Below are 21,664 nucleotides of genomic sequence, written 5' to 3'. Positions count from 1 at the left end.
CTTGGGTCTATTTCACATCCATTCGGCTGTCTCCCCGCCCCTCCAGACTGGCCTGTAGTCTGACCCTCTGATCAGAAATGAGTGTAATTCCTGGAGAATGAATGATGAGTTGAGCGGAGTGGTGTCCCTCTCCTCCCTCTCAGCACCTTCAGAAAGCTTGCCCTCAACACACAGCATCCCTGTAGGTGCAGAAAAGGCCATAATGGGGTGACTGTAGGCAAGCCTACTCTGTAGGACCTCGAAGGGCAGAGGGCTGAGTGATTGGTTGTGGGGGACGTGACACTTGAAAGTGGCTCGGTCTCTCCGAGGAGGTGACTTTTGAACAGAGATGTGGGAAACGTGACTTGGTAGAACGCAGCACACGGGAATGTTCCCCTCGCTGGATTATGGGAAGAAGCTAGCCCTGGTGAGATAAAAGGGAAAAACATTCCAGCTGGAGGAAGCAAGGGCCCTTGGGAGCCTGGGAGGTTTATTTCTGCATGGAGCAACTTTGGGGGATCAGATCAGTAAAGCGACTCTCACTTCAGCACATTTCCCCCTCCCTTTTGGGGCATGTTTGTTTAAATGGGATTCCAAGCAGCAGGGCTGAACTTTGTCATGACTGGGTTGCCATGGGGGCCCCTGTACCCAGTAGCTTCTAGAGAAGGGACACCCCAGTTGGCCTTAACCTCGATGGAGGGGTCAGAAAGCAAGCTCTGGTTTTCTGAGCTTGCTATCTGAATCGTTCAGTCCTTTATTTCATTACCCACATTCATGCCATGAAGGTGAGGAACAGTGATGATCTGACCCAGAATCACGTCTGTTCCCCAACCCTCAACTGCCCATCGACTCTGGCTTTTAACACACTGTAAATAGAAGATTACCCTCAACGTGTTTTCTGTATATGCGTGTGTGTACACGTTTCTTCCGCAGTTGCTTTGTTGCTTTGGCTTGCTGGCAGGTTTGGTTTAGTTGGTTTCGTTGACCTTCCTGGCATGGAGTAGTTTTCTGTAAGGAAAATACCTTCCTTGATGAGTTAATAAAATATCAACACAGAAGTGAATCTTGCTCCGCTTGACATGCCTGTGGTTTGTGTGGGGGACAGACGCCCTCTGTATTTTCTGCGTTCCGGCTCTTTGTGCATTATCAGTGGGCAGTAAGGACCGTCCTGGCTAAACTTCAGCCTGAAAACCTCTGGAGGTCCCACATTCTGCTGTGTTCTTCCCTGGGGCCCCAGGAACCCGATTCTGTCCCCAGCCCCACCCCTGGATGGCTCTGTACTCCCTTAGTTCAACCTGTAATGTTTTTTTTTTTTTTTTCTTTTTTCCCAGGCTGCACTGGGTCTTCGTGCTGTGTGCAGGCTTTCTCTAGTTGCAGCAAGTGGGGCTACCCTCCAGTTGGGGTGCACAGGCTTCTCACTGTGGTTTCTCTTGTTCCGGAGCATGGGCTCTAGGCACGCAGGTTCTGGTTGGTAGTTGTGTCACACGGCTGGGTTGCCCCATGGCCTGTGGAATCTTCCCAGACCAGGGATCAGACCCATGTCCCCTGCACTGGCAGGACTCTCAACCACCGGACCAGCAGGGTTGGCCCAACCTAAATTTTCATTTTAATGTGTTTTCACCTCAGTAATGAAATGGAAGGTGTTCTTGGTCAGAGTGTCACCTGGTGGAGGGGTGAGTGGGTGCCACCTAGCGGTCATGCCCAGCCGCTGAGTGCTGACCCTCCTGGAGCCCCACCGCCCTTGGTGGAGGTCTCATCCTGCCTGCCCTCTCCTGCACCCTAGCCTCCTCCTTTCCACAACACCTCTGGAGGCAGATAATGTCATTCTTTAGCACATCTGGACCTCCCCACCCCACTTTCTGTGCTGATTTTAGTAATACCCACTCATTTCTTTGTATCAGACATTCTGGAATGAATCACCTATCCTGCGTGGCCACGCAGCTAAGAGTGCTTCCTCCATGGATTTGTCTTCTGAGTTGTGTCATTCAAACTCTCTTGTCCCATGGAGCCCACAAAGCAAAGTCACACCTTTGTTAATCCCCCGTGACTCTTCACACAAAGCCAAACCACAGACCTGCCCTTTCTGGGAAGCACGGATTCTTCTGGCCTCTAAACAAGATATTGGTTTGTCTTTAGTTCCTGCTTTCATCTGGGTCTCACAAATGCTTAATCACTTGGGAGCTTGGCTTATTCCTCTGAGGGGTAATTTATTTTACTGCCGCTTTTTAATCTCTCATGCCCTTATTTTTCATAGCCTCCCTGAGAAAGTCATCAGGCAAAAAGTGCTTTTTATTTGAACAGCGGTCGGCGCATTTATCTTTGAGGTTCTGAAATTGTAGAATGTTCTGCCGTGTCCCGCTCTGTCATCTCTGTTTGTGTGTTTGTTTTTCTTTCAGGCTGGGCCGGCTTCTCATAATAATGTGTGGTATTTGTTGTTGCTGACTTTTGAGAAACCAATAAACATTGAATATCCAGTTCACGTGCTGGCGGTATTTCTGTAAAGCCCCTTTAATCCGCCGAGCGTGAGCTGTGTCCATTTAAATGAAGATGTACACATCATAAAATGGCCAATTAAAACCCCTTTCAGGAGGAAAGCATGACAGAAGTTTTCTTTTCATATGACGGGAAGGTTGGAGGAGAGGAGGAGGAGCCCAAGATAGTTGTCTTAGGCTCAGTCCTTCCTGAGGATGCCAGGACCTGGAGAGGGTGTGACTTGTTGGACCGCTGTCTAGTTTCCTGTATCCTCTCCTTTCTCCAAAGTGATGCTGCTGAAGGCACAGACTGTGTGCTGCCTGCTGCCGGGGAGTGAATACAGCAACTGAGTGAGCGGTGAGCCACGCAAGTGGTTGAACAGTGATGTCTGCGGAATAAATTTGAGCTTGTAGTTCATGTCTTTCATTTTTCCTCTATAGTAATTATCTTATAAAAATATCCATTTGTAAAGGAAAATCTAAAGTGAGGGAGAACCAAATGCAAATCAGATCCTCATCTCAGTTTGAGAAACACAGCTCTTCTCTGATTTTGAAGTGAACTCTAGACATAGTGTCATTTTATTTACAAATACTGATATTTCCTTTTGCGCTTCTAAAAGACAGGGTTTCCCCATTTCTGCATAACTGCAACATTGTACTGGGAACAAACCCCCCCCCCGCACAGTTCCTTTATTTTATCACATATCCATTAAATGTATTCCCCACCCCCAACCTCCACTCCCAAAAGAAACAGCTCTTAAGTCTCTGAATCAGTCACCCCTGCCCCTATCTGATCCTTCTGGAAGGTCAGTCCCTTGGCTTGGTGACTTTCCAAGAACTCACTCCTGTTCACTCACCTTCTTTACAGTCTGCTGCCCCCAAATTTTCCTCTTTGTTCCCCATCACACAGGAGGAACAGGGGCATTGTTTTATTCCCTCAACAGTTTATAACGTTCGGAATTTCTGTTAAAGGCATTTAGCTTTCCATGGAGAAGGCAATGGCAAGCCACTCCAGTACTCTTGCCTGGAAAATCCCATGGACGGAGAAGCCTGGTAGGCTGCAGTCCATGGGGTCGCTACGAGTCAGACATGACTGAGCGACTTCCCTTTCACTTTTCACTTTCACACATTGGAGAAGGAAATGGCAACCCACTCCAGTGTTCTTGCCTGGAGAATCCCAGGGACGGGGGAGCCTGGTAGGCTTCCGTCTATGGGGTCACACAGAGTCGGACACGACTGAAGCGACTTAGCAGCAGCAGCAGCAGCAGCTTTCCACGAATACTGTGTTCTAATACTGTTCTGAAGCTGTTTCCCTCTGGTTATTCCTAGGTTCTGAAGTGCTTTTGGTTAGCTGTGGTGTTTGTAGATTTTAAAGGCAGAGGTTTGTTGCCCAGTTAGTAAGCAGTGGTCATGCTATCTTCCTTTTGATCAAATGTCACTTCGTATTGGGAAGATGACCTATTCAGGGGTGTTTTTAGTGTGTTGTAAGAGAGGCAGGGGTTGATTCTGGGCAGGACACGGGAGGTTAAGCTTAAAGGAGATAACTTTTACATGGTAGAAAATGTGTGTGTGTGTGGCTTTGTTGAATACTAGAGTGCTAACTTAAAATGTTAGGGTATTTTGCGCATCAGCAGTTGAAGATACTCTGCTTACTATTTTATATAAGTCCAGCAGTAGTTAAGGGAAGTCGTGTGTGCTGTAGAATTATAAACACATGTTGTAGTCAGAGCAGCCCTTAGTTGGGGTGGCTTTATCAGTCCCGCACAGTGAGTGATTCCAGTTTGGGGTTTGAGCAGATCTCCTTAAAGCCCTGTGCTGTGGGGCTGTTTTGGGTTCTTGTTGTTTCCCCCTGCTCTGAAAGACTGTTTCTTGAGCGTCTTTACGAGTAGGGCCAGAGGGTGGTTTAAAACAGGACACATACAGGTCCACACTCTTGGAGGTGCTTACTTTCCATTAGGCGTTGAGATCTTGAAAATTCAAGGAAAAGCTAATAGGCAATTTATGATAAAGGTTAAACCAGTTATACAGAGGGTAAAAGTCCTCAGGTAGAGAAAGGAAAATTAACCTTAGGAAAGAAGTAAAGAAACCTTTGCAAGGTTCACTAGGATTCAAATTAATAGGTTGTCTGACATGTAAGGAGCTAACAGTGGTGGTAATTGTCAGAGAACCCGCCTGTCAGTGCAGGAGACATAAGAGATCCCTGAGTTAGTTAGATCCCCTGGAGGAGGGCATGGCAACTCACTCCAGTATTCTTGCCTGGAGAATCTCCATGGACAGAGGAGCCTAGTGGGCTACAGTCCACAGGATCGCAAAGAGTCAGACATGACTGAAACAGCTTAGCATCACGCATGCATGCTGACTCGTAAAATTATGTAAATGAACAAGATTGAAGCTGTGATTTGTAGACACCAAGTGGATGAATTAGGGAGTTGGTGTCTATGTAGGATGAGGAAGAGGCCTGAAGATAGGTTAAAGCCAGTTTTTTTAATCCCTCAGGACTTCAGGCTTTCTGTGCAGGCAGAAGGTAACCCATGATTTGAATGATGGGTTTTGAATAGACTAGGAAAGTAGATTCCGCCCCCCCGTATCATATGCTTTAATTAGTGTAGGGAATTTATGTCGCTGGATTGGAGTCACAAGAGCCTAGAGGTGGGGAGAGCTGTTTCCTCTCGGGTTTAAGACGAGGTCAGTGACAGACCAAGGTGGGCGGAGTGTCCTTACGCAGTATGAAGGGCGTCGTGCATGTGTTTGTGACAGTATCCTGTGAGCTCAGACTGCAAAGTAAATGTGGCAGGTGGTATACAGAAAGCGCCAAAGCCATTCATCCTATGTCATCTAATACAGCGTGCTGGTTTTGAAATAACCAGGCACACACGTGGTTTGCACAGGCATGCGCTTGTGTGCACACATACACACACAATCGTGGTGTATATTATATGTCAGTTTAGAAAACACAGCCTTTTAAGCAAATTTATTGCCCTTTAAAGCAGGCTTGTGGTTTATGAGAGTGTGAGAGATATACAGAACCTTAATTAGAAACAAAGAATTGGCTTGAAACAAAGACTCTTTCTTCCCTTTTGTGTCCTGATTTTATTGCTGCACGTAGATCTATATCTTCCGATTTCTGCTTAATTTCTTTTTAATTTTCTCTTGCTCTTCCAGGCCCAGGCTGCAAGCACAAAGGAAGTTTGCTCAGTCCCAGCCGAATAGTCCCAGCACAACTCCAGTCAAGATAGTGGAGCCATTGCTACCCCCTCCAGCTACTCAAATTTCTGACCTCTCTAAAAGGAAGCCTAAGACAGAAGATTTTCTTACCTTTCTCTGCCTTCGAGGTAAGACTCTTTTACCAGCTTGTGGGGCAGGGTGGGGCAACCTGGTTGAAATAAAAAGGGGCAGGGCCTCCCCCGGGTGTTGGCGTTGACTTTGCTCTCTGTGCTGCACACCTGTGATTCCCTAGCCTGGCTGGAGTGTAACATGAGGGGTCCCACCAAGACAGTGCTTGAGTCTTCTTTCTCTTTTCCTCTGGTTCTTTTTTAAAAATTATTATTGTATTCATTTATTTGGCTGCACTGGGTCTTAGTTGCAGCATATGGGATCTCCTTTCCTGATCAGGGGTTGAAGCCAGGCCCCCCACATTGGGAGTGTGGGGTTTTAGCCACTGGACCACCAGGGAAGTCCCTCCTCTGACTCTTGAATCACCTTTTTTTGGCTTCTTAGCACACAATGTTATAGTGTATAGGTTCACATTTTTATAATTGATTTCTCCCTGACGTCTGTTTAGTACCTCTGTCACCCCACCGTCACACACATGCTTTTGCTAACTCGGCTTTCTGTTTTGTAAGTTTTATTATTATTATTGGTGGGCTGGTTGTGGATGGGTGTGAAGTCCCTTTTCCTTTTGTGTCCTGAGGTCTGGGAATAAGCCACACTATGGGAGGGCTTACTTCCTCCCCCCGCCACACTACTTGGGCAGAAATGACAGTAGAACCTTCTAAGTTTAGGTAAGAGTGGAAATACATACGAATGGGACCGATGGACAAGAGAGCATGGTGAGGATGCGATTTTGTAATGAAGGATGAGTTTGGGTTTACATGACCTCGTTTTGGGAACGTGTTTACTCCAGGAATGAAGAGAGAGAACACAGGATGGGAAAGGGGGTTGCGGAGTCTCCATTTCAGCGACAGTATTGTAGGAGGGAATCCTCTATCCTGCTGGGGGCAGTCTGTCAGTCTGTCCTTTGATGGTGCTCAGGTTGGTCACTGATTGAGGGGGAGTCTGTCAGGCTTTTCCACTGTAAGTGGACCCTTGGCAGCCTTTGCAGTTTATCTGTATTTCATTCGGAGGCTCTTTGAAACTCTCTATTTCATTTCTCATCAGACTTGATATACTCATTTTTTGGTGTCTGTGTGGGCTCGTTTCCTGTTTTGTTCAGAAGGTTGTAATCTGTTACTTTCCCTTATTTTGATGTTTGGTGTCTCAGATCCCATCAGTGGAACCCCTGCAAGCTGGCACCCTTGCCCTTTCCCTGAGATCTTTCCATCCTGGCTCCCTGGCACAGCAGAGGGCCCTGGGCTCATCTCACATATCCCCTCCCTCAGGCCTGCATGGGCCATTTCTCCAAGGAGCCCTGTTTACTTTAAGGATCATCTACTCTTCTGAAGTTGGGATCTGGGCCTGAGGTGTGCTCATATCTATTGGAGTGAAATGCATTGTGCGTGTGTGCGCTTCCCTGGTGGCTCAGCTTGTAAAGAATCCACCTGCAATGCAGGAGACCCCGGGTTCAATTCCTGGGTTGGGAAGATCCGCTGGAGATGGGATAGGCTACCCCCTCCAGTATTCTTGGGCTTCTCTTGTGGCTCAGCTAGTGAAGAATCTACCTGCAATGTGGGAGGCCTGGGTTGGGAAGATCCCCTGGAGGAGGGACTGGCAACCCACTCTTGCATTCTGGCCTGGAGAATCCCCATGGACAGAGGAGCCTGGCGGGCTACAGTCCATGGAGTTGCAAAGAGTCAGACACGACTGAGTGACTAAGTACTCATGCATGTGTGCAAGGGCGTATGTGCACATGTGCACACCTGCTCATTAAGTATATATATTTGTGTCTCTAGGTCTGTTAAAATCCATGAGTGAGCACCAGTACCTCTGGTTTTAGTTTAGAACCAAAGGGTTCATTCTGGTTTTCTTTTTTCCGTATTAAACTTGGAGAAAGGTGGCTCCTATTATATCTACAAATTACTTATTGACCCATTTTTTACCAGAGTTCCCCACGCCCCTCTCTGCCGCCACCCTCCCCACGAGCCCTCCTGATGTCGCTTGGCTCCGACCCCATGAGTGTGCTGCCCTGGGTGTGAACACGCCTTCACCCTGTTGTGGCTCTCACAACCCAGGCCGGCTTCTCTGGTTGTTCTTCACCCCCACCACACCCGACTCTCACATCAGTTAGCTTTTGGACTGAATTGTTGGCCAAGGGAAGATAAAGGGCTGAGGTTTTTGTTTGACATTACAGGCTATTGATAGTCCTGGAGACTCTCAGGACATACAGGAGGAGGGTCAATCGTGTTCCGGTGTGGACCACTTGGCCCTCACGAAGGGGAGGTGGGGTGGCGGGGCCTCTTGCCAGCATCTCCCTTGGGTTTGCCGTGGCTGCTTGCGGACGGAGCTTAGTGATCCTGAGTGTTGAGAGCGGAGGTGGAAAGGACGGTGTGAAAGCCCAGCATGAAAGAGGTGCAGGATTGGTTGTGAAGGGTGAAAGGAAGAGGAGAGGCAAGGGTGATCGGCAGGTGGGGAGGCTGCCGTGGGGTGGTGTCATTGGTGACGGTGGGTGAGTGGGACCAGGTGCTTAGAAGGAGGAGTTTGAGCCAAAGGGGTCTTTGAGGGGTCAGCAGTGCCTTCAGCAACCAGATGGCTCAGGTCACTAATTAAAGCTCTGCGTTGGTAGGACTCTTCTGCTGTGTCTTTAATGCCACTGGAGCCAAATTTACCCTGGAGCCATGCCAGAACTCTTTACTTTCCTACAGGAAGATTTACTGATCTTGTTCTATGCAGTTCAGTTCAGCTGTTCAGTACTGTCCGACTCTTTGCGACTCCATGGACTGCAGCACGCCAGGTCTCCCTGTCCATCACCAACTCCTGGAACCTATTCAAACTCATGTCCATTGAGTCAGTGATGCCATCCAACCATCTCATCCTCTGTCGTCCCCTTCTCCCGCCTTCAATCTTTCCCAGCATCAGGGTCTTTTCCAGTGAGTCAGTTCTTCGCATCAGGTGGCCAAAGTGTTGGAGTTTCAGCTTCAACATCAGTCCGTGTTCTATTCGGATGTCAGAAAACAGATCTGCCAGTTTTAGTTCTGAACGTTTTTACCTATGGAGTGAGTGTAACCTGTTTTTGAAGAGGAATTCGTGTGTGCAGTGTGCACCTATTTGTGCACAATTTTGTAAAATCATATTTTCTGTGGTTTTGGCGATTGGGGGAGGACCTTGCTCAGAGAGGCATGCTTATTAAATAACTCAAGTACTTAGCATCTAGGGAAAACATCACATCTAGAGTCTTTGACATTGACAGACTCCAGACATAGGAGAATCATGTCTTTTCATAGATAGAGTTTACTTCTTTCACTTGTCAGATGGAACAAACATTTCAGGAAGTGAAACTTAAGATGTTTTTTAAAATAATTTTGGAAAAATGCTCTGAGGTTGGAAAATTATTGCTACATTGATGAGTCAGACAATAAAACAGGTTTTGTTGTTCGTTTTTAGTTGATACACAATAAGGTTTTGACACAGAGTGCTGTACTCTCTTACTCTTCCTCCTGAACTTTTGAGATTTAAGGTATTTTATTTTAAAAGCCATGAATTTGTGAGGTCAAGTGTGTTTATCTGATACGGCTTTCCTTAAAGCCTCACTCAGGTGACACACTGAGTACCTCATGATCCTGGAAATGTGATGCGTTCGGTGGTATTAGACAGCATATTTTAACATGGAATTGTTTGAGCCAATTAAAACTCGTATTTTGAAGTATACAAGGGTTAAATAGACAATGTTGTAGTGGCACTTTAATAATTTTCAGTTTCAAATGCAAAATCAAGTGTTAAATTTGATTTTAAACTAAAATGTCATAAAAGTATTTCATGTTTCAGTGGAAAAGAGGGAGAAATAAGCCAAAAATAAAAAAAATCAAAATACCCGTGTCTCCAGTCTCCTAGAGACAAGCACTGTTTCCACCTCAGTGAAAATACTGCTGAGCCTTCTTTGTGCGTATACAAGTCCCACACCCCAAATGGAATTGCATTTTATTTTGGCAGTCTGTTTCAATATCACATAAATACCCATTCCATCGTGTGGGTGTCCCACCATTTATCTGATTCTCGATTTACATATAGATGTATTTCTAACTTTTAGATATCAACTGCTGTTGACAATTATCCTCATCAGGAATCTTTAAGACAAAGTTGATAGTTGCGAATTTGATTAACATTTTTTACACCTACAATCTAATTCTGCTGCTGCTTTTCTGGCTGGAGTTCCAAGCCAGACAGAGCTTGTCTGAACCCCAGAGTTCATGTTCAGCCTCAAGAACCGAGCCACTCCATCACCCTTGGGTGGAAGCAAGCACAGATCCAGTAAAGGAGGCAGCCCTGATAAGCTCAGTATTGATAGGCGAGAAAGCCCAGCTGCAAAAATCATGCCGGAACCAGAGGCCTGGAAACGATGTTTGTTGCCAAGGATTGCACACCATCCTTTTCTCCGGTCCTCGGCATATCAGCCTCAGTGCTGATCTGAAATATGGAAGAGAATGGACCTTGGGATGGAGAGAAAGCTGGCTCATGGAGCTCTTCAAGTCTCGGTGTTTATTGCCCATCAGTGACCCCCAGCAAACCCAAGACCCCCCCTTCTCCCCACAACTTCATTGAAAACTGGGGTGAGGAAAAAGCTATGCCATTAATAATTCTGAGAAGAGTGTGTACATGTCAGCACACCAGCCAGTTGTTCAGAGATAAGAAGCTTTAGAGATTAAAAAAAAAAAATCTGTCTTAAGGCAGGTAGGGACCTTTCAGCTGAGTCTGGTAGGACTCTCTCCTTTACTGCTTAACATGGTGACCTGAAACTTCCAAAGATAAGCAAGCTGATGGTACAAGCCAGCCAATGTGTTTGCTTGCTGTGTCTTTATCTTTAAATGGCTGCTTTGGAGAGGGTCTGCATGGGTCCTGCCAAAGGCATAATTAGTCTCTTTCTTGGGGTGAAGATCTGCAGAGAAGAGGGGGTGTGCCGTTGCTGCATTTTTTGTCACCCGTTGTTCTTAATGAGTTCTGTCGTCTTCTCTTTGTTCTGACTGTCACGCGTTATGTTTCTCGGTTCTTTGTCTCGTCACAACAAAAATTTGGAGTGACGGACATTAAAGCCCTGTCAGCGTGTCACAGCTCTCGGGTCTTGGACAGACCATGTTATAGCTCTCAGGTCTCGAATGGACCATGTTATAGCTCTTAGAAAATCAGTGTTACAGCTCTATTTTATTTAGAAGATAGCAGGAAAATCCATCTTCGAGGTGTGAGGGCACGTCGGTCCAAAGACCCGAAGAGAAGAACAGCCCAGCGTGTGGGAGAGAGAGAGCTAGCTTTGGCTCCTCTTTATATATGCTTTACCCTCTGGGCCTGCCCTATGTAAATTGGGCCAGCCAGGAGTGTTGTTTGTTTTACCTGGGGTCCTCACTGCGGTCCTCGGACCTTCCTTTGTTCTATTTTCGGGGACTTTTCCCTTCCTAGTCTTTTAGCCACCGCCATTTTGGACTCCTTTTCCCTATTCTACCGACCTAACATGACTGACTGTTTGCAGATTTGAAAAGCTTCACAGTGGAGCAGTGGCGGTCTAAATGAGTCTCTTATTTATATTTTTCTCTTTGGGGGGCAGTGCAAATAAAGGGGATTCCCAAGGAGGATCCCTGAAAATACACACCTACATGCTTCCTTCTTCTAACCCTGGGCGTCACAGGCCAACCTCACAGGGAAGAAGAGAGCTATTTTCCAGGAAGAGTTAGTAGGAAAGACCCCCACCCCACCCCCACTGTCAACCCTGGTGAAGCAATCCTTTCTGTTTAGGGACCACTTGCCTTTTGTTTACCAAGTCCTAGAGAATCTTCCGTGATCACCTGTCATTCAATTGCTAATTAATTCGGTGAGCCTTTATTGAACTGTTTTTCAGTGCCAGAAACTAGGAAACAGAGATTACAACAGGAAAGCGGCGTGATGGGTCCAGTGGACTGACCCGCACACCGGCCGTGCTGGGCAGAGGGGGCACAGGTGGAGCAGAGGGAAGGGCGCCCTGCGCAGGCTCTAGGGGGTAGCTGGCTTTACAGACAGAGAAAGGTCTGCAGAAGGCCCTCCCAAGGCTGGGTGGTGACTTCGTGGCTTGGAGAGCTGGCCCCTCGTTAAAGCAGGAAGTCTTACGTGTCAGGTGCTGTGGGCCCAGGCTGGATAGTCACCGCAGTTCTTTGGCTGAGGGGGAGACCTCACGGGTCTAGACCTTTGTTGAATAAGTTGATCATGGCAGCATCGGAAAATGGATCGAGGCTACAGAAGCCTAAGCAGTGGGCTATTGTAGCAAGACAGGCAGGAGGCCAATGGATGCTAGTCAATCCTGGGCAGGTGACTTAAAGCTTTCAGCCTCAGTGTCCTCTTTTGTAAAATGAATGTGCAGTCAGCACGTGGTTGCTAGACTAAATTACGGGTGCAGAGCAGGCCAGGTGGGGCCTGTGGTACCATCCAGCCCCTTAGTATTTCCTGGTGAATTTAGGAGATGAACAGCAGAGGGGAACAGGTTCCTCCAAGTGACACAGAGGAGGGACAATCTAAAAGACCAGCCAAGGAGAATGCAGGTACCAGAAGAGACAGGCCACCTATGGAACTTTCTCTAAAGACAGTCGCCAGCTTTATTGGCAAAGCATGTGTATTTCGATAGAATACTGATTTTGGGTATTGAGGTCGATAAATTGTAAGTAGGGCAAATGCAGAAGCCTGGGGTGATTTAGAGGTCACAAAGTCGAAAGGGGATTAACCTGCTCGAAAGCAATTAAGTAATCCTCCGATTGCGACGAGCACCTTGGCTCTGATAATGAACTTCCTTGAGCAAAATTGGAGCACTTTACGGTCCGTGACGTTTCCCTGGGGCAGAGGGCCCTCTGTCACAGTGGTACACGACTCTTTTATGGATGAAACCTTTTTCAGAGGTGTTGCATCTTAATTTTTGGGGAGGGGTAACAGACAAAGTGATGTTCTCACTACCCTGAGGATTCCAGTGGCCGTCCTCACGTTTCTCCAAACTAAACCAGCCTTATGTTCCTCATACGCTTGGTTTTCCAACAGAGTCTGTACACTTGGCTGAGTTTTGCTGAGCAAGCAGTTTATTTGCCAGAAGAGTTTATCAGGCTCATTATGAAGAAATATGAAACCATCGGCTCCTGAAGCGCCCAGGAGGGGAGGGATGGGGCCCCTCTAATTGCTCTGTGACCTCGATCGGTCGTTCAGACTCCAAGACGTTTTGCTCAGAGGGTTGGCTGTGCTCCAGTCCAGCTGGCCCCTGACCAGGCTCTGCCCTCCCTGGGGATGAAGCCAGTCCTTGCTCCCTGCCTGTGGCTGCCGGCACCAAGTCAGTGTGCTTCTCAGATCATCTCCGGCCTCTTCCCTACTTTCTGCTGATTCCCTCAGTATTTCTCATCCTTTCTGAAATCCCATTTAGAGAAGGTAGATGGGGGCAGAAATCTGGAAGTAAGGTTAATCCTATTTTGTTTGTGGAGCACCTGGCCGACAGCTGACAGCGCTGAAGTGGCCAGTATCCACACCCTAAAGGTACGGTGCCCCTTCCCCCGTATTTACATCTCTGTTTAGGTCCATGGGTGCTTTCCCTGTGGAGAGAGCACAGACTTCGGTGTTGAGATGGCCGCTGTGTGGCCTCAGTGAGGTGACTTTCTGACTTGTTTCCCGTTGTGTGTGTGCTGGGTGGAAGTTACCGGAGGTTGAGCCCACTGCGCTCTGTGAGGTGTGACCTGTGCATTGCGTTCATTTGCGGCCGAGAGATCCAGAGACCTTGCTCCATTTGACTGGATGTGTGTGTGTTCATGTATGTTTCAAGCCACGGGTGTAGATGACAAGGCGGGGATAGTAAGTTGATTGTTCTAGATGCTAATTAAAGGTGCTGTCTCCTGTCTCTGTGCTCGGCTGGGTCTCTCTGTGAGCTGACGTGTCATGAGGGAAGGTGGTTTTCTTTGCTGAGTCCCTCATGTCAGGGCTCTTGCAGAGAGAACGGGTGCCCCACTCTGGTGGTGGTGGCAGCGGCTCAGTCGTGTCCGACCCTTGTGACCCCATGGACTGTAGCCCACTAGGCTCCTCTGTCCATGGGATTTCCCAAGCTCTGCTCTGCTGGAAGGCATTGCCTAAACGTGGGATCAGGCAACCACACCTGGGAGCACGTAACTGAAGGGGAGGCCGCCGAGAGGACGGTCACATCATCACTTCCTCCCTGTTCTTCCTGAGAAAAGCTCCCAAGGGCTGAAGTTTTCCAGCCCTCACAAGCTGTTGCTCTGCCACCTGTTCCCAAATTCCAGACTAACTCTTGAGTTCATTTTGTGTTTCCGTCCTCTTTCTGGGCCCCCACCCCATCCTCTCCCAGTGGCCAGGCTACAGACTCTCCCATTTAGGAAAACAGGTAGGAAATAAATCACCTTTGCTCTCACCTGTGGAAGGGGACAGCCTGCTTTCATAGTTGTAAGTTGTTTTGTTCCTGCCACGTGGATGTCGAGAGTGCTTTTTCCTGTGTTACCTCACAGCCTGCGGGGTCATCACAGTTGTTACTTCTGAAGATACTAAGCCCATTGTACAGGCAAGTAAACTTGAGTCTCCAGACAAGTGGGTACATGACTGCCAAGCTGGCACGTCATCCTGGACTTTCAGACTCCATGTAGTCCAATGATTGGCGCCCTTGTTTTTGATATGTGTGTATTAAAAGGAAGATCAGTTTCAGTAGAGGCTCAGTTACCCAGCCTTCTCCTTGTACCGTAAGGAACTTAGGGGCTCCCTTTGCATTTGGACTTTGGCTGGAGGGCTCCTCCCCGAGTCCTGCCGTTTGGTGGTGCCAGAAATGAAGCATGGTGAATGTGGAAGACTTTTATCGTAATATTAATTGCCTTTTCTTTTTAGGGCACATGATATTAAATTTATACTGATATAATAGACAAAAGTCATTTAAATCATGAATGTAAATCACTGTAAAGAAAATAGCAGATGGATATAGTACCTGATCTTAAGAGTTTTATGGGAGTGGGCGGGGCTTGGGAAACCCTGGTGGAAATTCTTATTCCCTGGTAAATTGTAAAGGCTGACGTGGAAGAGACAAGACCATCACTCCATGTGTCACAGTTGTCCTGGTCTCTCAGGGCACTTGTATTAGGTGTGTGGGTGCCTGAGTGTGCAGGGGGAGTGTGGGTCGCAGGTGCTTGGGTCAGTGCTGGGTACGTAGACGGTGGGAATAACGGGCCAAGGTTGCACCCACTTTCTCTGATGACTGTTGAGTTTCAAAGGATGGAGCTCTCCTCTCCTAGAATTCAGAAAATCAGTAAATAACTATCTCCCCGCCCCCTGCCCAGACCCTACCTGCTCCCTTTGAAATTTTGTTTTTTTAGGATGATAATGGGCTTCCTAGGTGGCATTAGTGATAAAGAACTTACCTTCCCTTGGTCGGGCAGATCCCCTGAAATAGGAAATGGCAACCCACTCCTGTATTCTTGCCTGGAGAATTCCATGGAAACGGGAGCCTGGTGGGCTGCAGTCCATGGGGTTGCAAACAGTTGGACCTGACTGAGCGTCTGAGCACGTGGTAATAGGCCCGATTGCTTCCATTCTCTATGTGTATCCTGAAGATCCATCACAAACATGCCAAATCAGGGGCATAGCCCGGAGTGTGTGAGCTCAAGCTACAGAATTTGACTCCCCAGCTACATGACAGTGGGCAGGGAATCCCTTTAGGGTCTTTTCCAAAATCTAGCAGAACAAGCTATGTTTAGCTTGTTAAGATAAAGAACTGGTCGGGGGAGGGAAGATAATGAGAAAGAGGGCTTGTGTGTACATGATTCACAGAGAAGAATACAATTTTACAGAAACCGCAGCCCAAATTAGAGAAAGCAAGCTTTTGGATTAAAATGATTTCTGTTGTGGTTGTAACATACCACAGTTTGATTTTTGTCCAGATGAAAACATTTGGTTTTCACTTCAGTAAATATTGTGGAGACATTGCCAACTAATTCTGAAAAGTAATGAAATACGGCTTTGGCAAAGCACAGATGCGTTCTGCACTCCCGATTCCACCGACTGATCCAAGTTCAGATTTTTTTTTTTTTACGTTTGCTAATGCGCTTGAATAATCAGGAGAGAAAAATCTGCCTGTGGTTTTAATAGAAAACTGTAAGTACACGTGTATACCCCCCATTCCCTATGCCATCCATAACCCTCTTAAAACATTAAAAGCATTCACCTTTCATTGATGACTGCTTTAAAACTACAGAGTTTGTAGAGGAGATGTGCTTAATCGCTCAGTTGTGTCAGACTCTTTGGGAGTCCTGTGAACTGCAGCCCGCCAGGCTCCTCTGTCCATGGGATTCTCCAGGCAAGAATACTGGAGTGGGTTGCCAAGCCCTCCTCCAGGGGTTCTTCCCAACCCAGGGATCGAACCCAGGTCTCCTGCATTGCAGGCAGATTCTTTACCTTATGAGCCACCAGGGAAACCCATGGAGGAGATAGATGGAGTGTGTGATGAGGTAAACTCTCTGACTTGTTGATTAACATCACAAGAGGGTCTGGTATCCATGGAGGGGAGTGAGCCCACCCCAGGAACCAGGTGGGGGCTGCTCAGCCCTTTCTCAGACCCCTTGTTTTTACAAGGTCTGCTGTGGGAGGGGATGGTTTCTCTTCTGGGAGCTTTTCCTTGTGTTTTCCAGCTCTCCCATCCTATTTTCATCTCTGTAGATCCATGCCCCATTTTCCTGAATGCTAGGCCCACAATGTGCTTTTCAAAAGTTTACCTTACCTGATGTTGTGAGGCAAAAAGTTTCCCTAATAAATTTTCTAGAGAGGAAGTTTGCTTCTTAAGTGTGAGAATCTATGAGTTGCGGACCATTTTTAATCAAAAATTCTAAAAGCACACAGTCTTCTGTTCTCAGATGCTAAGTGTTAACTTTCCACTCACACAGCTTCAGTTGGATTAGCAGATAGCCCCATTCACCCGTGTCATGAGGAGGGAGGGGGTGGTTTTACCAGTGGTGCATAGTCCAGACTGTGGGCTGTTCCCAGACTCTTGAGTCCTCTCCTTCTTCTGTTTCTGTCTGACAGACTCCTCCCCCTCTAAGCTTATTTGTAAATTACTTATTTGTAAATGAGCCTGTATCTCGGCTAAGAGAAGAGAAATGCTCTATGTGAATGTCTTGGTTAGTTTGGTTTCTCAGATGCTTTTGGCTCTCTTTATGTTTTTGAGGTTCTTCTGCAGTTGTTTTCTCGGTATTTAGCAGTCTGTGTTTCTCTATCACCTTGGTTATGCCATGTGAGATGATCTTCTTGGTTTTGTGTCAACAAGAAAGAAGGAAAAGCTGTTTTTACTGCTTTTTCCTGGGTGCTGTAGTTCCCCCTGATCTGGAATGTTGGCTTGACCCTCTCCATCACTTCTAAGTGGACATGTCAGCGGGTCTTAAAGGGATTACCAGTAGCTGTGTGGTGACCGAGGTTTGGAATATGCAGTATTGTTGGATTTTGTCTTTTCTGCATGCTTTAACTTGACTACGAGGTTAACGAGAGGTACAGGTGTTCAGGTACCCAGAAAAATTCTGAAGGTTATGTTCCTTCTGGGGGAGAAGCTGTAGTTGATGAGGCCACTCCTGAGATTGGCAGTGGCTTTTTAAATGAAACATGGAAGGTGGTAAGGCTCTACCCAGGCCGTGATGCGGAGGGGAGAATTGGCACAAGCTTATTATTTGAGCCAAGGGCATCCTGACTCTGTTAGCGCTGACCTTTCTGCCCAAGGCTCCTTATTATCAAGCACTGGTCTTTTCCCTCCACTAATCTCTTCTCCTTTCATCATAGGAGTCTCTCCATTCCTCTTCTTATTTGAGCATCGGTATTGTCTTTTATTTTGTTGATGCTTTGTCTTTAGGTCCAACCAGCAAGTCATTTAGGAGAAAACCCACATTAGGAGAATCCACATTACTTTTTAGGGTGAAAGCAATTGCTTTTATCCCCTGTGCCCTCATACTTGTGTCCTTTCCACCTCTGACTGCAGAGCCAGTCCCATCAGAAAAATCTTATATTATTGAAAGTTTTGCTCTAAGAGTGAATCCCTCAGGGAACACGCCTACTTCACATTTCTCTTCTAGAATATCTTGTCTTCTAGAACATGTATCAGGTTAGATCACTTTGTGTATACTTGGCTGAGAAGCTGTTTAAAGAAATGGATTCATAAGGTTGGTTGCTTTCTTCTTTTGTTAAAATTACCCTATTTGCTTTCTTTAGGATATTAATGAAACTTGGGTTCTGAACTGAGCTCCTCAGCATTTCCTCCATTTTGGTTCTTTGGCATAAATTTAGTGCTCACCCCTTTCTCAGAGTCTTGAACGTAAGGAATGTGATGCTTCATGTATCGGGTTTGAGTTTCAAAAAATCCTCAACAGAGTCCGTAGGTGGCGGTTATCTCTTAGTTTCTCGTGTGGTTCATGTGGGTTTTGCCCAGTTCTCTTTGAAGCAGACTTGCTTTGCTCCCGAATGGCCTCAGTTGCAGAGTTCATTGCCTTCTCTCATGATGCTGGTGGGATGAAGCAAGGCGAGGGAGTACTGGCTGACTTCCTGAAATTCCATCCTGCATTCCTGCTTCCCGCCAGTGGAGGGCAGCGCGAGCTGCGGAAGTTACTGCAGGGTCTGCACACACCTGCTCTGTGTGGCGCTATAATAATCCGCTTTCTGACTGTAGCGCTGGTCAGTGCATCCGACACAATGTGCAGGGAGGCTTTTCTTTAAGAGAAATTAGGTGTGGCTGTTTTGGTCTTGAAGGAACTTGAAGAAATGTGTTTAACCTCTTTCTTCTTTTACTGAAGAGGAAAATTTAATGGCTGAGTCTGTCACTTCCAAGTGTTGCGTCCCCAGCTCTGTTGACAGCATGTAATGTGTTACTTGATGTCATGTCACATGCTAGAATGAGTTGGAGTTTATGGGAAATTTCCTTTCCTTTCTTTATTATTTTTTTAAATGCAGAACCTCTTATTGAGCGCTGAAATAAGGTTTCTTGGTTTTTTTTTTTTTTCTTAAATACTTAGGTTTATGGGACTTCCCTATTGGTCCAGAGGTTTAAGAGTTCACCTCCCAGTGCAGGGGGTGTGGATTTCTCCCTGGTTGAGCAGCTAAGATCCCACATGCCTCATGGCCAAAAACAAAACATAAAGCAGAAGCAGTTGTGTAATAAATTCAATAGTTGTTTTTTCTTCTAGATTAGATTTAGGAAATGACCCATTGGTGCAGGTACATTTGGCCTTGGAGGTACTTACTCTGTGTGTCTCTGTGAATGATATGTTCTGACTGGAAACTTTTAAGTACGAAGCTGGGAAGGATGGTGTCAACTTCTTTTTCTGTTCAGTCTTTGTACTAGTTGTAAAACCACTTAGTACAAGGGTAAATACATTGTTCTAGTGGGGAAAAGGCCAGATATTTCCTCCTCCTCTTTTTTTTTTTTTAAAGCTTCATCTTCTCACTACTGCATGATCAGATGGTTTTCCCCAGAGCCTCTGACAACTTCCTTCTGTTGAGAAGCTGCTTCTGATTGGAAATGATCAAAGGGGAGAAAACAAAGGAAATGGCTTTGGTCAGAGTTTCTCCTGTTGTGTTATACAGAGTGTTTGTCACACACATCCCTTTGGAGTTTCGTTTCCATTCAGTGCTGTGACCCACGTAACTTGTGGGCTGGGGTGTTTGAGTGTCAGCAGGTCATGCTGACAAGTGCAAGGTGCTGTCTTTGTCTTTGTGTTTCCGGGAGCTGGGCAGTCATGGTTTGCCGCTTCAGTGCTCTGAGGCTGCTCGTTCATGTCCATCTACTTGTTAGAACAGATAGCCCTGATGCTGGAATGGTTAAATTAGCCATTGTGGTTGAAGTTTGAGATCCAGTTTGGGAAGGAGAGTACATTCAGTTACTTGAATCTTGACTGATACTCATGAAGTGTTAGCTCATTCACAGGGAGCTGGCAAGAGAAGAAATGAACTTCACGTTTATTCTTCTGTTACTTGATAGCAACTCTCCTCAGGAGACTTAATGGGGAAGAAAATTAAAGTTCTTGCCAGAAATTAACTCGAGGATTTCAAAAATTGATCATCAGTTAACCAATTAACTGACTAATTAATTATTTTTTTAAAAAATTAACAGCCTTTGGTCCCAAACAGTATACCAGTGAATTGACAGATTTCCTTCTGAAAATTCATGATTTGATGAAGGAGAACAGAACGGTATTGTGCTTCTTTGTAATATTGAACTTGTTTTCTGGTGTTACTGTTCTGTCATAGGTTCAGAAGCAAAAACATTTGGAGATGAGGTTAAGGTATAAAAAGGAGTAAGGGATCGGGTTCTATGAAGAGGTTTTTTTGATTTTTAAATTTATTTAAGGCAGTCTTCTAGTTAGTGTTATGCAGGAATTTATTTTAATAATTTTACATGCTGATCATAATATCAGAGTAGCTTCCAAATATATTGTGATTTGGAATCCATACCTGTCACTCACCCCCTATGAATGAGACAGATTCCTTTTATAAGGAAATGTCATATTTTGTTTTTATCACTTGTCTCACTCTCTTTTTTTTTTCATTTTACATTCATTTGCTTAAATTCATACTTTTTAAGTCTAGACGGTGTAACCCAGAATAGTCTCATGTCCTTGACACTGTAGGTAGGGTTTTTTTTTCCTCTCAATTCAATCTTTGGTGTTTTTTCCCCCTCCCTTCTAAAGAATAGTCAAATGAGATTTAAAAAATTTTGATTTGTTATGTTTGGTGAATGGTATCATCCCTCCTCCCTGCTGGGTGATTTTGCTTGAAATCTGTTAAAGGGACACAGACAGAGTTCTATTTCCTGGGGGATGTTTGAAAAATAAAAATGGCAGTAGAGATGAATTGCTTTGTTTTATCTGCTCAGTCATGAGTTTTTAGTTTGTAATTTAGTACGTGGCTCCACTTGGGCTCCCCTGATAGCTCAGTTGGTAAAGAATCCACCTGCAATGCAGGAGACCCCAGTTCGATTCCTGGGTCGGGAAGATCCACTGGAGAAGGGATAGGCTATCCACTCCAATATTCTTGGGCTTCCCTGGTGGCTCAGCTGGTAAAACATCCGCCTGCAGTGCGGAAAACCTGAGTTCTGTCCCTGGGTTGGGAAGATCCTCTGGAGAAGGGAAAGGCTACCCAATCCAGTGTTCTGGCCTGGAGAATTCCATGGACTGTACAGTTGATGAGGTTACAAAGAGTCAGACCCCACTGAGTGACTTTCGCTGTCCACTTGAAGGGGGCTCTGGAAGGGGTGGAGACTCGGCCTGTGTTTATGCCCCTCCTTTTGACCCTTCCAGGTTCTCCCGCGCTGCCCAACAGCATGGTGTATTTCGGAAGCTCTCAGGACGAGGAGGACGTTGAGGAGGAAGATGATGAGACAGAAGACGTCAAAGCAGCCACCAACAATGCTTCATCTTCATGCCAGTCAACCCCCAGGAAAGGAAAAACCCACAAGCATGTTCACAACGGACATGGTAGGTCCACTGTGGAGTTTGGATTTAACAGGTAATCCAGAGCTTTGAGTGAAAGGTGGAATAGATCATATGTTGAGAAGACGATGAAGGTGGCAGAGTTGGATTAGTGATGTTTTGCATACTTCCTTAAGTACCAGGCACTCAACGGAGAGATTGGTGATATAAAACGGTCCAAACGATTGTGTTTGAGATAAATAGATTGTTGGATACATATTCTTAAGTTTGTGAAGATGATGGTAAATTCCATAAGAACACAGATGTAGGAGTTGGAGGCGGAAGATACCGCATCTGAACGGGCATGGTTGAGATGATTTCATGGAGATGCTGTTGTCATTCACTTACTGTTGCGATTCCAGCGGTTATCCAGCTTGTGAAATCAGGGGCATGCATGTGTGGTAGAGACGACTGGTTTTTCCC

General features: G+C 46.2%; 1 protein-coding gene across 3 annotated transcripts in view; it reads left to right on the top strand.

Annotated features, from left to right (window-relative positions):
- The window catches only part of JARID2 (jumonji and AT-rich interaction domain containing 2), a 234,088-nt gene that overhangs the window by 170,483 nt on the left and 41,941 nt on the right, over positions 1-21,664 (top strand). For all 3 annotated transcript variants that reach the window (XM_055406021.2, XM_055406023.2, XM_055406024.2), the window contains 2 exons: positions 5,613-5,782; positions 21,071-21,247. In XM_055406021.2, coding sequence (XP_055261996.1) covers positions 5,613-5,782; positions 21,071-21,247 — 347 coding nt within the window. The remainder of the gene's footprint in view (positions 1-5,612; positions 5,783-21,070; positions 21,248-21,664) is intronic.

This window comes from Moschus berezovskii, chromosome 23, assembly GCF_049115385.1.
Source record: "Moschus berezovskii isolate FMDL1 chromosome 23, NW_MosBer_1.0, whole genome shotgun sequence".
Classification (NCBI taxonomy): Eukaryota; Metazoa; Chordata; class Mammalia; order Artiodactyla; family Moschidae; genus Moschus; species Moschus berezovskii.
The sequence above is the reverse complement of the archived record's forward strand: the minus strand, read 5'-3'. Positions and strand labels throughout refer to the sequence as shown.